At 42.6% G+C, this 14,448-nt stretch overlaps 1 protein-coding gene across 14 annotated transcripts in view; it reads left to right on the top strand.

The window, feature by feature from the left end:
* Baz1a (bromodomain adjacent to zinc finger domain, 1A) overlaps window positions 1-10,656 on the top strand; it is a 122,801-nt gene extending 112,145 nt beyond the window's left edge. For all 14 annotated transcript variants that reach the window (XM_063261906.1, XM_039112223.2, XM_063261908.1 and 11 more), the window contains 6 exons: window positions 2,995-3,242; window positions 3,325-3,551; window positions 5,522-5,988; window positions 8,210-8,352; window positions 9,171-9,258; window positions 9,723-10,656. In XM_063261906.1, the coding sequence (XP_063117976.1) occupies window positions 2,995-3,242; window positions 3,325-3,551; window positions 5,522-5,988; window positions 8,210-8,352; window positions 9,171-9,258; window positions 9,723-9,919 (1,370 nt within the window). In that variant the 3' untranslated portion in view covers window positions 9,920-10,656. The remainder of the gene's footprint in view (window positions 1-2,994; window positions 3,243-3,324; window positions 3,552-5,521; window positions 5,989-8,209; window positions 8,353-9,170; window positions 9,259-9,722) is intronic.
* The last annotated feature ends 3,792 nt before the right edge of the window (window positions 10,657-14,448 follow it).

Raw genomic sequence — 14,448 nt, 5'->3', positions numbered from 1 at the left:
GGTTCTCTGGCCCCAGGATGACGTTGGGTGTCAGGCTTGGCAGCAAGTGCCTTTGCCTGCTGAGCATCTCAGCAGTCCCTTACGCTCTTCTAAGTTGACATGTGCAAAGTTCATCTTCGTACACAAGGGTGGTCCAAGACCTGTCTTACGCTTAAGATCTTCTCGGCATCTTAACTAACATCAGGAAAACTGTAGGGAATCTTGGTATGCATTGAATGTTAATCATTTTAGCCAGCAATTTCTTGGAGTATATCCAGACTAGCAAATGGAAGATAAAAGAAGTGAGACATTCCTCCCTGGATGGCCTGCCGTTGGGCTTGTTAGAGTGTTTCTGCTTGTGAAGGAAGCAGAGCTTGGTGTGTTTGTGTACAGCTGTGCTCTAGCCCTAAGGAAGGGGAGGCCATCCAAAGAAATGGAACTAGGTGGATAGTGGCACCCTGAGCCGCAGGGGACCCTATACCACAAACGGGTAAGGAAGAAGCTTGAGGGAGATCACCAGCACTCACGTAAAAGCCTTGGACGGTGATGTGGGCAAAACATCCCAATGCTAGACTGGCATAACAGATACCAGTCACCATACAGCCAAGGGTGACAGGCAACTGATCCTCCTTCCACTTCTGCTCCCGAAGAACTGGGACTGTACCCACACCACACCTCTAATCAGTGGTACGGCCTGGCTATCCCAGCGTTTAGGAGGTTGAGTTGATAGAATCATAAATTTGAAGTTAGCCTGAGCTATATTATCTTTAAAAAGAAAAAAGTTTACCAACCCATGAACTAATAAAGCCATTTATGCTGATTTCCAAGACTACACAGCCTCTCCTAATTGACTTTCATTCACTCTTAACATGTTGGTCATTCTCCAGCCTTATTTTTTGCCATTACCTAATAAAGACTGGTGTAGATTTGTCCAGAAAGATGTCTTCCATGATCTCTTAACTAGTAGTGCTTGTTGGTACTTCCTTGGGGATACTTACTGGTTATGCCAGAGCTTTCCATGAAGCCTTTTAATGAAGTCTAGTTGGAAGCACGAGGTACATTTTAGTAGATTACTCACTGATGCAGAATCAGAATTCAGCTAGCTCATATATGTCTACAGAAGGAACCTCGGGGTGCGGGCTCATTCGGGGTAGAGCAGCTTTGTAGTACACTTGGAGTCGGAAAGATGAAGGTGGCAGTGCTGTCTGCTCACATCCTACACATTGTTGCCTGAAGTCACTTGATTCACTGGCTGTGGTGGTGCACACCTTTAATCCCAGCCCTCACCAAGCAGAGGCAGATGGATCGCTGAGTCTACAGAGCAGTTCCAGAACAGCCAGGGCTACGTGGAGACACCCTGGAGAGAAAGCAAGACAGAGAGAGAGACAAAGAGAGGGGGGCAGATGGGGGGAAGGGAGGAGAGAGAGACAGAGACAGAGGTTGGGGGATAGTGAGGAAGAGAGGGAGAGAGCTGTAGTTTCTATTTCTCTTTAGTTGTTTCTGCTGTGCTGGGATCAAACCCAAGACTTGATGCCTAGTGGGCCCATGCTCTACCACTGAGCTGGACACTCAGCAGAGTTCTGAGTCATGTAAACTTCCTGATATATGTTTTTTAAAGAGAGTAGAGTAAATGTAGATTTATTAAAGAAAAATAAGAAGGGCTGGAAAGATGGCTCAGTGGTTAAGAGCACTGACTGCTCTTCCAGAGGTCCTGAGTTCAAATCCCAGCAACACCATGGTGGCTCACAACCATCTGTAATGAGATCTGATGCCCTCTTCTAGTGTGTCTGAAGACAGCTACAGTGTACTTATATATAATAAATGAATAAATCTTAAAAAAAAAAGAATTTGAGAGGGAAGGGTTCTCAGAAAGGAATACCTGATTTGAACTCTTAAATAAAACATATCAAATGTAGCTTTTCATATTCTATATAGTTCTAGTAGTTATTTATTACTGTGATTCTGCTAGTTCTCACAATGTTTTGGTGTGGTGTGGATATGTCTGAGGGAATGCTACTGGGGATGAAAAACCAGGATTGCAATGCAAGGAAGCATTGTACTTCTGAGCCATTCAAACCTTTTACGGGTTAGGTTTTCTCTATGCTTTGTTTGTCTTAATTAGTATCTGTGGGGGTGCCTGTGTACAAGCACTGGACAGCATGGTATGGAGGTCAGAGGACACTCCAGAGATGGTTCTTTCCCCTGCATCACCAGGCTTGCACAGCAAGCATTTTTATCTGCAGAGCCATATTGTTGCCTGTGTTTTCTTTTTCTGTTTTGTTTGGTTACAGTGAGGGCATGTTTCATTGCTTTGAGATGGGGCAAAGTGGCCCAGGATGGCCTTGAACTTAGTATGCTGCCCAGGATGCCCTCTGGGTGACTCTCTTGCCTCGGTCTCTTGAATACTGGGATAATAACAGTGTTACTGTGGTAAACTTTCTGAATTATACTACACAGTGATGTTTAGTATATCCACCCTCAGGAACACACTGAGCCTTTACCTATGTCAGAACATGTACTAGCAGCTCAAAAGAATCCTTGTGTGTTTGATATTGAAATTAGAGACAGTCTATCATTCTGACAATGGGGAAGTGACATACTTGATTCATACTTGATTTAACTAGTTTTAAATTAGACCAAGATTTGACTAGATTGGAAACACATTGCCTAAATTCTTTTCTCTTTTAACTATTAAAACCTCAAGCCTTAAGTGTATGGATTTAAGTAATTCCTTATTTTTTAAAAAGTCTGGCTCAGCAGACATGTTCTCTAGTATAACATTAAGTGTGGGCAGCTTCACTCTGTTGCAACCCCGAATGACCTGGAACTCCCTGCAGTCCAGCCTATCTCAAAATCATGGAAATGTTCTTGCCTTAGTTTTCAGTATGAAGTGTAGTCTTTTGATAAACATTGGGAGAAACGTGAAATGAGAGCTATTTAAACCACTGAAAAGGTAATTCTAGTAGACATTCACCTTTGCCCAGGAGCTTCACTCACTTTCCCTCTCATTTTAAGATGGCAGTGACAGCGGACGCTCTTATAAAACTGTCCTGGACCGTTGGAGAGAGTCTCTCCTTTCCTCTGCTAGTCTATCCCAAGTCTTTCTGCATTTATCAACCTTGGATCGCAGTGTGATGTGGTCTAAGTCCATACTGAACGCACGTTGCAAGATCTGCCGGAAAAAGGGAGATGCTGAAAACATGGTGCTCTGTGACGGCTGTGACCGAGGGCATCACACCTACTGCGTCCGACCAAAGCTCAAGGTAGTTATCGTTGTCTGTTGAGCACATTGAAATTGAGATTTTTGACAGTAGTAGATAATGATCATTTTTGTGATTTGTTCAGACTGTTCCTGATGGAGATTGGTTTTGTCCAGAATGTCGACCAAAGCAACGTTCTAGAAGACTTTCCTCCAGACAGAGACCATCCTTGGAAAGTGATGAAGAAATGGAAGAGGGTATGGAAGGTGATGATGGTGAAGTTGATGACGATGATGAAGACGGTCAGAGTGAAGAGGAAGAATACGAGGTGGAGCAGGATGAGGAGGACTCTGACGAAGAGGAAGCCCTCAGGTGAGTGAACCTAGCACATTGGAAATCGCTGTGCTTTTTACACATTATAAATATTTCGGAATATTTCCAAGGTGGGTATCTCCAATTTAAGGCGTCCACGTTGTTGTATTCATGTTCTGTCGCCCCACTGCCCCCAGAATCAACAATTCTTCTGCGACATAGCGACCCTGCTGTCACTCAGGCCTTGTGCAGGTTTGAAGGCTGGATGTCCCTGCTGTGGTAGCACTGCGATAGTCTCCCCTTTTTAATCTTTATTCCTCCCTTGAAACAGTCTCACACTGTAGCTCAGGCTAGCCTCAAACTTGAAGTGATCTTGCCTTTACCCCCCCAATGCTCAGATTACACCATCACACTCAGTTTGACCCTTTCTTTCAGGACTTAAATAAGCAAAGTTCATATTTATTAGATGTATTTCTATCCGCTAGTTCCCCACGAGTAGATGGTTAGACCGCAATAGGATATCATGTTGTAATCTCTATCATCATTTTAGACATCTGTAGCCACTGCCATGGAACCCAGAAACCAAGTATGGCGAAAGTGACCAAGAATATCCAATACAAAAGCCACCATCAGAGGAGAATGATTTTTTTCTCCTTTATTGAGGATTTCATGTTGCACATGGGTTTTCATCAAACCCACTTCCTGTTCTGTCCTACAATTCCTCTCCTGTCCACCGCTTTTTCTTTCCAATTTTATACTGTTGTTTCAAGGAGTTGTTTGTTTGTTTGGGGCTGGAGAGATGGCTCAGAAGTTAAGAGTACTGGCTGGGGGGCAGGGAAAAGAAAAGAAAAAAAAAGAGTACTGGCTGCTCTTTCAGAGGTTCCGGGTTCAATTCCCAGCAACCAGATGACAGCTCATAAGTGCCTATAACTCTGATTTCAGGGGATCTGACACCTTGACACAGACATACATGCAGCCAAAATATGAGCACACATAAAATAGAAATAGAGTTCCAGCTAATAGAGACCATCTACCACCATATGTGGCTTTTGAAGGCAATATTATATTAAGCATAACAAGAAACAATCTGGAGGCCTGGAAAGATAGTCAGTAAACTGAAGACTACACAAGCATGAGGACCCAAGTTTGGATTCCCAACACCATGAAAGCGGGCTGTGGCAGCACACACCTCTAGGCCCAGCCCTGGGGCTTGGGGAGGTGGAGAAAGGCAGGTCCCAGGAGATTTCTGGCTAGCTGATCTAGCCTAATTAGCCAGTTCCAGCTCTAGAGCGAGATCCTGTCCCAAAACATAAGGTGGGAAGCAACAGAAGAAGACACCCAGCATTGGCCCATGTAGGACTAGCACACCTGAATGTGTACATAGACTACATACATGTGCGCAAGCGTACACACACACACACACACACACACACACACACACACACACACCAATTGGTGAATAATTTTAGAAAGTTATTATAAATGTTCCAGGTTAAATAGAAGTATGCAGAGAAATAAATTATAGTTTTGTGTTTTCAGAATCAGAAAGTAGTAAAGAGGTTCTTGGTCTTCATGAACCATAAGTTTGAGACCTACTTCATGTTAGCTATTGGCTAGACTATCAGTCACCTCTGTCAATGGTGATGGCACAGGGGAAACACAGTGCAAGTTTAGTCCCATTAGTTTCCTGTGTTTTTAGAGATTATTAACTTTGTCTTTTTCCAATTCTCCTGAGGATTTTATTAGTTTATCACAATTCAGGACTTGATTTTCATGATGATATCCTAGTCACCTAGAAAATAAATGTCCCCCCTTGTTTCAGAGAAATACATGAGAACTTGTCTCTAAACATAAAGGGTATGATGATATATACCATAGTGTGTGTGTGTCTGTGTGTGTGTCTGTGTGTGATATAAACTTATAGTATAAGTTTATATGCAAATTTATGTAAAACTCACTGATTAAGTACAAATAACCATGTGTTCTTCATTGTTCTGTATAATTATTATACTTTCTAACAATATTTGTAGCCCACCGAAACGAGGAAGACCCCAAGTTAGATTGCCAATTAAAACAAGAGGGAGATTTGGCCCTTCTTTCTCAAGTCGCAGCCAACGACAGGACCCTGGAAGATACCCTTCAAGGAGTCAGCAGAGCACGCCCAAAACCACTGCCTCTAAAACTGCTGGCAGAAACCTAAGGAAAACCAGATCTGCTCCTCCCACAGAAACTCGGTCTCTAAGACTTGGCAGTCGCTCCACTCGCCACAGTCCTAACGCGCTGCAAGCAGATGTGTTTGTGGAACTGCTTAGTCCTCGTGGGAAGCGTAGAGTGAGGAAGAGTGCTGACAATACCCCAGAGCACAGCCCCAGCCTCACCAACCTCAGGGTCAGCACCTCAAGGCCAAGCGTACAGTTGATTCCTTTAAATTCTGCTGAAAGACTTTCTCTCCAGGATAGTGAATCTAAGAGAAGAGGCAGGAAGAGACAATCTACAGGTATGACATCTGATTCATATTCTTCCTTATCTAAGAAAATTGATTCCTTTTCACTTTTTAAAAGCTGTTCCTATGATACACCACAGTCTGGTCTAAAGCATACATCATTAAAGAGGCAGCTATGTTAAGTAAAGGCAAGAACATCAGTGGTCTCTACTGACACAGGGCAGTGTACTAAATGTGTGTGGAGGCCAGAGGAAGCATAAACCACTACACTGGACCTTTCACAGGAGTGCTTGGGACCAAACTGAAACCTTCATATTTGCACAGCAGGTTCTTTACCAAAGAGCTGTCTCCTTAGCCCTTAATATTATCAGAAAAACAAAACTTTATACAGATTCCTGCTGAAGGTAGGAGGGTCTTGGGTATCCTGAACTGAAATTCTAGGCATTGGTGAGCCTGATACAGGTGCTAGGAGCTGAACCCAGGCCCTCTGAAGGCTGTAAGTGCTCTTAGCCCTCTCTCCATTGTTACTGGAGAAATTTAGTCAGTATTTGAATACTCAGTATAACAACACATTTCAGACCTAGGAATATGTCCTAGTGGTGAAGTACTTACCTTGTGCATTTTATTCTCCCACTTCCTCCTCCCTCGGAACATACATGATCGTCACTGTAGCTGGGCAGTGGTAGCCCATGTTAATTCCAGCACTCAGGAGACAGAGGCAGCAGGATCCCTGAGTTCGAGGCCAGCCTGGTCTCTACAGAGTGAGCTCCAAAACAGGCAGGACCAACTAGCGAGACCCTGTCTCAAACAACAACAAAAAGATTATCCTTTGAAATACTAGACTAGATTGGGGCAGTATTTTTCATGAAATGCTCATGAAATGCACAGGGCCATACTAATCTCTATATTGTTTCAATTTTTGTATATGTGCTACTGAAGAGACTAATTAATGTATTTTAGTGGTTTGGTTTGGATGGGGGAGTATTTGGGGTTTTTGGTTTATTTTTTGTTTTTCTTTTTGGGGGGGTTGGTTGTTTTGTTGGGTTGGTGGGAGGGGTGTTTTGTTTTGTTTGAGACAGGGTTTCTCTGTGTAGCCCCAGCTGTCCCAGAACTAGCTCTCTGCCCTCCAACTCAGAGATTTGCCTGCCTCTGCCTCTGCCTCTGCCTCTCTGCACCTCTCTGCGCCTCTCTGCACCTCTCTGCACCCCTCTGCGCCTCTGCCTCCCAAGAGCTGGGATTAAAGGTGTGAGCTACCCAACCTGGCTCCATTTTAATGTTATTTTTTAAAATTGTGCAGAAAGGGGGCTGTAAGGTGTCACAACAGATAAAAGTGCTTGCTTATAAACCTGACTACCTGAGTTCAATCCCTGAAACCTACATCTAAGAAAACTGACCTCCACACATGCTGTATTACACACACACACACACACACACACACACACACACACACACACACACATATAAAAAAAAAGTAAATACTTTTTTAACTTCAGTTATTTTTTTCTCTGGTTGCTGACAAAACTTAACCTGAAATGAGTGTGTGGATTCACACAGGGGATTTAAACAGCTGAATTCATGTATGAACCATATTATACCCTAGATTTCACTGGACCACTTAAGATTTTTTTTTTTTGTAGCCCTGTCTGTCCTGGAACGCCCAGAAATTCACTTGCATTTGCCTCCTGAGTGCTGAGATTAAATGTGTACCCACCCCGTCATGATATGCCTTCGAGATATGTTTTAAGAGCTATTAGACAATTGCTTAGTTTGATTTGTTTTAGACTTTGAAAGTGTCTTTAGTAAAGAGTAAGAACCCCAAAAACCTTTTTGGAAAATTTTAAATCACAAAGGAAATTAAGAGTATTTGGCCCAGATTTCTATGTCTTTCAGAGTACGGTAGGTGGGCTCAGCCCACAGTGCACGCAACCCAAGTACCCAAGCACTAGCACCAGGAGTTCAGACTCATGTAAACATGGCAGGGGAGCAGGGGCAGGCCTACCTGGAACACTTGAGCCCACAGGGCCAACCCAAGGCCTCCCAAGTCAGCAGCCACCATGTGCCATATCAGTGAGCCAAGGTTTGATTTGAAGACCCTGATACCAACACAAATGTCCACATGCACATGTACACACACACAGGCAGACATGCAGCCACACTGACACCACATACACTCAAAAGGCAAAAATCTCAGTGTAAAGTGTGGCTGTGTTTCTGTAACCGGCTTAGCTTATAATCAGTAGTTTGCTTTGATACTAAATTAATCTTACTTATTCAGAGTCATCTCCTGTACCACTGAATCGAAGAAGTTCTGGCCGGCAAGGAGGTGTTCATGAATTGTCTGCTTTTGAACAACTTGTTGTGGAATTGGTACGGCATGATGATAGCTGGCCCTTCTTGAAACTTGTTTCTAAAATCCAGGTATTAATCTATTATTAATTATATTACTTATTACTATATAATCTATTATTAGTTATTATTATAAATATTAATCTAACTAGGCTTTAAAATGTGTTTCTATTACCTGATTTACATTTACATTATATGATGTAGTCTTTATGGAAACTTTGCTAGATGACTGAGCTCCCCATGTGGGTGCTGAGATTTGAACCCAGGTCCTGTGGAAAGCAGTCAGTGTTCTCTACCAAGTCATACTAGCTTCTACTTTGAGATCTCCAGAGCAAGGATCTGAAGGATTAATTAATATAGAATAACATGTAGTTATTTAAGAATTACGTCTTAAAATTTTTTGTGAGTGTACATTCCTCCAGTTGAGTGGTGAGGGCAGGACAGGTTGACCCCACCTTGAGGTTAGAAACCAGGTCATCAGTAGCAATCTGAGTATCAACAGCCTTTACCCAGCCTCTACCCCACCTCCCCCCAAGCCCTCTTATTGGACTGGGTTTTTGGGTTTTTTTTTTCAAACAGCTTAATCTAGCCTAAGTTTTTCTTTGTAGTAAAGATAGCCATGAACTCCAGCTTTAATTTTTCATAGCTGTTTTTTGTCATCCATTAGGTAAACATTGTCACATTTTATTCATTACTATAGATGCAATAATGCTCAGTAATAAATATTTTGGGCATATATATATGTATATATATATATATACTCAAAATATATGACATTTTAATGGAATAATATTCAGAATTTTATATTAATCTGCTTTTTCAGATATGATAATTTAACCATATATGTGCAATAATCTCTTTATACTATGAAATACTTTATTATTTTACAGGTCCCAGACTACTATGACATCATTAAGAAGCCCATTGCCTTAAATATAATTCGAGAAAAAGTAAATAAATGTGAATATAAATTAGCATGTGAGTGATTTATCATTTCCTTTTTAGTGCTTTTAAGAGTTGTTGCTATTTTTATTTTGTCTAAATGATATACATTAGTATAGGTGGCTACTTGGTAGCCCACGAGGGCTTTCAAACTCTGTTAGTACTGAAAGGTGGGTTGGGTCAAACAGTCAGAGGCATTCTGAAGAGTCTGCTCTTGGTGAGGAAGTTTGGGTTTGGTGCAGCGATTAGACATGGCCTTGTGGGGAGCTAAGCAAGGGCTTTGCCTCTGCCAAGAGCTGTGTGAATACATAGTGGACAGAAGCCGTGGCTCCCAAGATCTAAAATATTCATAGCTGAACAGTTTTACACTCAAGTTCTGTTACCTTAGTCTCTTTTCTGGCTTCCCTTTTCTCAGTAAGTTTTCCATTGTACAAACAAACTTGTTTCTGATGTTACCTTTACCCCTAATCTTGTTTCTCTCTCTCTCTCTGTCTCTGTAGCTGAGTTTATTGAAGATATTGAGTTAATGTTTTCAAACTGTTTTGAATACAACCCGCGGAACACAAGTGAAGCAAAAGCTGGAACTCGGCTCCAAGCATTTTTTCATATTCAAGCTCAAAAGCTTGGACTGCATGTCTCACCCAGTAATGTGGACCAGGCTAGCACGCCACTAGCTGCAAAGAAGTCACGGATCTAATTTGTCCTTATAAAGGCTATACGTGAAGAAAGACGGATTGTTGATGAAAATGGAACATTAAATCATGCTCTGAAGCAGATATGTGTGTAGAGCAGTAACAGCTGGCTGACCACGTCAGTGCGGCCTGCACTGTATTCCCAATTTACTCTTAAGCACTCAGGAGAACGTAGGAAAGACTTCCTTTGCTACAGCTTTTGTTCAGTGTCTACTAAGTTGCATAGACGTACTGGGTACAGTACTGGGTTACAGAGGCTTGTGTATATTTTGAGATCATTCATGTGTTCAGGTGTCTTGGAAAATATTTTTCATCTATGCTCTATTTTGTCATTGAGCCTTAGGAGTTCCAGTAGTAAGGAGGTCTTGTCTCCACGGTGAGCCTGCTAGAACACACCATAGAGAGTGTGTCTGAGCTCCATGTCATAGGGTTTCAACACTACACATGAGTGAGTCCAGTTCGCTAGCTCTGATGTGCTGTAGCCAGTACCAACTGAATTTATTAACTAGATATTTATTTAGCATTCAAAGTCATTTGTGAATTTGTTTTGTATTTATAAAATTTATACTTGGAAAATGTTCTTTAATTTTTTTAAACATTTTACTATGTTTTTGTTTTATTTCTCAACCAGTCTTAATGATTTAAAAATAAAAATGTCATCCTAACAGTTCTGTTTTACAAACAATAAGTTTCTGTGTACAACTTTTCTAAGTGTGCAAATAAAATGATACATTTTTTTCAAGTTTTCTGCATTCTGGAGTTTTTACAAATTAAAATCAGACTTTTGTCTAGTTATCCATACAGATCATAAAAACAATACAGACAGTGTTCCACTGTCTAGGTGGAAGATGTCTCCAGGTGGTGGCAGTGATAGTCTTACAGATTCTCACTAAGAGAGAAGCACGCTGAATCCTGAGATTGCAGACAAGTGTCACTCGCTGTGCCTGACACCAGACAAATCCTTGACTTCCGTGGCCTTAGTGGTACAGGCCTATAATCTTAGCATTCAATATGCTTGAAGCAAGAGGATCACAAGTGCAGGGCTACACAGTGGGAACCTGCCTGTGGTCGTTTGAACGTAAATGTTGCCCATGGACTCTGTATTTGAACACTAGGTCCAAGTTGCTTCTGTATGGGTAGGCTTAAGAAGTGTGACCTTAGCTGGGCTTGGTGGTGCAGGCCTTTAATCCCAGCATTCCAGAGGCAGAGGCAGGCAGAGCTCTGAGTTAAGGCAAGCCTCGGCTGCAGAATGAGTTCTGGATGTTGAAGGCTACTCAGAGAAACCCTGTCTCCAAAAAAAGGGGTTGGGGGTGTAGGGGATGTGGCCTTGGTGGAGGAAGTGAATCACTGGGGGGGGGGTGCTTTTTGTGTTAAATAAAGCAATTCTGCAAGATTTCTTGGTTAATCTCTATTTTTCAGAAGAGGTTAAATAAAACTCAGGTCAATGTTGTTTTTCAAGTTCACTCGACTACCTTCAGGAAGATGTGAATACAGTGTATCTTTGTGGAGAGCATAAAAGGTCAAATAGAAGGGGAAATAGGGTATGTGTGTTCAGGTCATTCAGGCCATCAGATAATGAGCTACGTTACTTGCCAGGAAGTTAGAAAACAATGGCTGGCATATAGTCCTGATGTGGTTTTTCATTTTGTACCCCAGCCTCCTTTCAAGCACTGGAGACCAAACTTGGGCCTTACACATACTAGACAAGCAGCACTGAGCTTCGTTCCAGTCCCCATCTGCCTCGTTAAGTGGAAGTTGTAGGGTGCAGCTGTGTGGCACAGTTTTACCTACTGTTGTCAGAATGTATGCTGAAGTGTGAGTCCTGGGAAGAAGCTGGACCATCAGTGTACGAGTAACACACTAGCACGTAAGACAACTGAGTAATGACATCATTATTTTCCCTTGGTAACAATTTTGTCTTGGAAGATAACAAACCTTCCTACCAAAATGTGTTTGAGAAGACAGAGTATGAATACATGAACACCTGTGAATTGAAAAGTTACGGACCAATGAGAAGACCCAGCAGGCCAGTGCTTGCCTTTGCCCAATGACCTGAGTTTATTCTCCAGGTCATAAGAGAACCAACTCCAAAAGGTAGTCCTCTGACCTCCACAAATGCATCATAATCCCGGAGTGATTTTAAAAGTAAACTTGTGAGGCATGGTCAAGTGTGCCTTTAATCCCAGCACTCAGGAGACAACAGGCAGATCTGTGAGTCCGAGACCAGGCTGGTCTACATACCAAGTTGAGGCCAGTCAGGTCTACACAGGTGAGATGCTGTCTAAAAAATAAATGGTAAGATGCTGTGTGGACTAGAGAGATGTCTATGTAGATAAGAGTTCTAGCAAAAGGACCCAAATTTAGTTCCCAGCACTTATATCACACAACTATACTTCAGCCCCAGGGGATCCAGTGCCCCACCTGACCTCCAAGGGAACATGGACCCAGTGTTCATCTACGCACAGTCCTCCAAACTAAAAACACATAAACACAAACGTTAAATCTTTTGAAAAGTAAGATCGTTTAGGGGTTTGAACGTGTGTGTGTGTTTGGAGTAGGGCTTTTGTGGTTGCTTTGTCCTGCTTTGCTTTCAAGACAGGGTTTCTGTGTGTAGCCCTGGCTGTTCTGGAACTCACAGGACACCATCCTGACCTTGAACTCAGCCATCCAGCCTACCTTTGCCTCTGAGTACTGGGACTAAAGGCATGTGCCACCACTCCCTAGCTTTAAATAGGACTTTTAAATGCAACCCACTGCAGTGGTTTGAATAGGAATGGCCCCCATGAGCTCATATATTCGAATGTCATAAGCACTGATAGTAGAAGGATGAGGACCTGTGGCCTTGTTGGAGGAAGTCCAACAAGTCACTGGGCATGGACTCTGGGTTTTAAAATGCTCAAGCCAGGCCTAGTGTCTCTCTTCCTGCCACCTGCCAACCCAGGTGTAGAACTCTCAGGACCAACTCTGCCTGGACTGTCATGCTTCCTGCCCTGATGATAATGGAATGAACCACATGTGGCCCATACATATACAGCCACCCGATTAGACAAGATGGATGAAGCAAAGAAGTGCAGACCGACAGGAGCCGGATGTAGATCGCTCCTGAGAGACACAGCCAGAATACAGCAAATACAGAGGCGAATGCCAGCAGCAAACCACTGAACTGAGAACCTCTAAAACTATAAGCCAGCCCTAAATGTCCTTTTTAAGAGCTGCCTTGGTTGTGGTGTCTCTTCACAGCAGTGGAAACCCTAAGACAGATATTTACAGTATGATTCATAATAGCAAAATCATATTTAAGTAGTAACAAAAATAAGTTTATAGTTGGGGGCTATCATGGCATGAAGGTCCTGTGTTAAAGGGTCACAACATTAGGAAGGTTGAGAACCATTGATCCAGACAAACCTCAAAAGACCTGGAAACCCGTTTTGTACAGCGGAAAGTGGGACACTCACTGCTACAGGTTTTGAGTTGATAGACTCACTGTGTACAATGTGGCCACAAGTGGTGGAACTGGAAAGAATATTAAGAGTTCACATGTGCTGGGAATTCGGATAGATCAAAAAGATTCTGGATTACTCTTCGAAGCAGAGCTAAGAACATCTGCTACAACAAAAAAAAAAAAATCAAAAGCAGCGCTCTGCTCAAGTATGCAATGTTACTTTGCAGGAAGAAGGTATTGTAACTTGTTTTTAAAATGCATATTGTCTTAGTCAGGGTTTCGATTGCTGTGAACAGACACCATGACCAAGGCAACTCTTAGAAGGACAACACTTAACTGGGGCTGGCTTTCAGAGGTTCATTCCATTAGCATCAAGGCAGGAAGCATGGCAGTGTCCAGGCAGGCATGGTGCTGGAGAAGGAATTGAGAGTTCTACATCTTGATTTGAAGACATCCAGGAAGAGACTATCTTCTGCAGGCAGAAAGAAAAAGGTGTCTTCTGCCCCGAGTGGAACTTAAGCATAGGACCTCAAAGCCCACCTCCACAGTGATGCACTTCCTCCAACAAGGCCACACCCACTCTGACAAGGCCACACCTCCTAATAGTGCCACTCCCTGGGCCAAGCGTATTCAAACCACCACACACACATATACAGGAGCTGCTTCAATTATGGCATGCGTTATGTATTGCCTCAATGTTTTTATAATAAAACATTTAAAGTCATAAGAGTTTGTTTTGTTGTTTGTCTCAATATGTAGCGCTGTCTGGATGGGAACTCACTGTGTAGACCAGGATGGCTTTGATCTCACAGAAATCCTCCTGCCTCTACATCTCTGGTACTGGGACTTTAGATGAAAATTCTTGAGACAATGTTAACAGTATGTTACTCTAACTGAAACGATGTGCCTTTCGGTAAAAATCTCTCCCCAAACCTCTTATATGCCTGGTCCCCAAAACACTGATGAGACATCATTCTGTTTTTCCAATCCCGTAGGTCAGCTTTCTTACAATCCTCAGCTGGATGAGGTCTATGGGTCTCCGCCATCTTTCTGTATCTCACCCATCTTACCTGACAAAGCATTCCATGATGC

This window comes from Rattus norvegicus, chromosome 6 (assembly GCF_036323735.1).
Source record: "Rattus norvegicus strain BN/NHsdMcwi chromosome 6, GRCr8, whole genome shotgun sequence".
In the NCBI taxonomy this organism is placed as follows: domain Eukaryota; kingdom Metazoa; phylum Chordata; class Mammalia; order Rodentia; family Muridae; genus Rattus; species Rattus norvegicus.
This window is presented reverse-complemented; position numbering and strand designations above follow the sequence as displayed.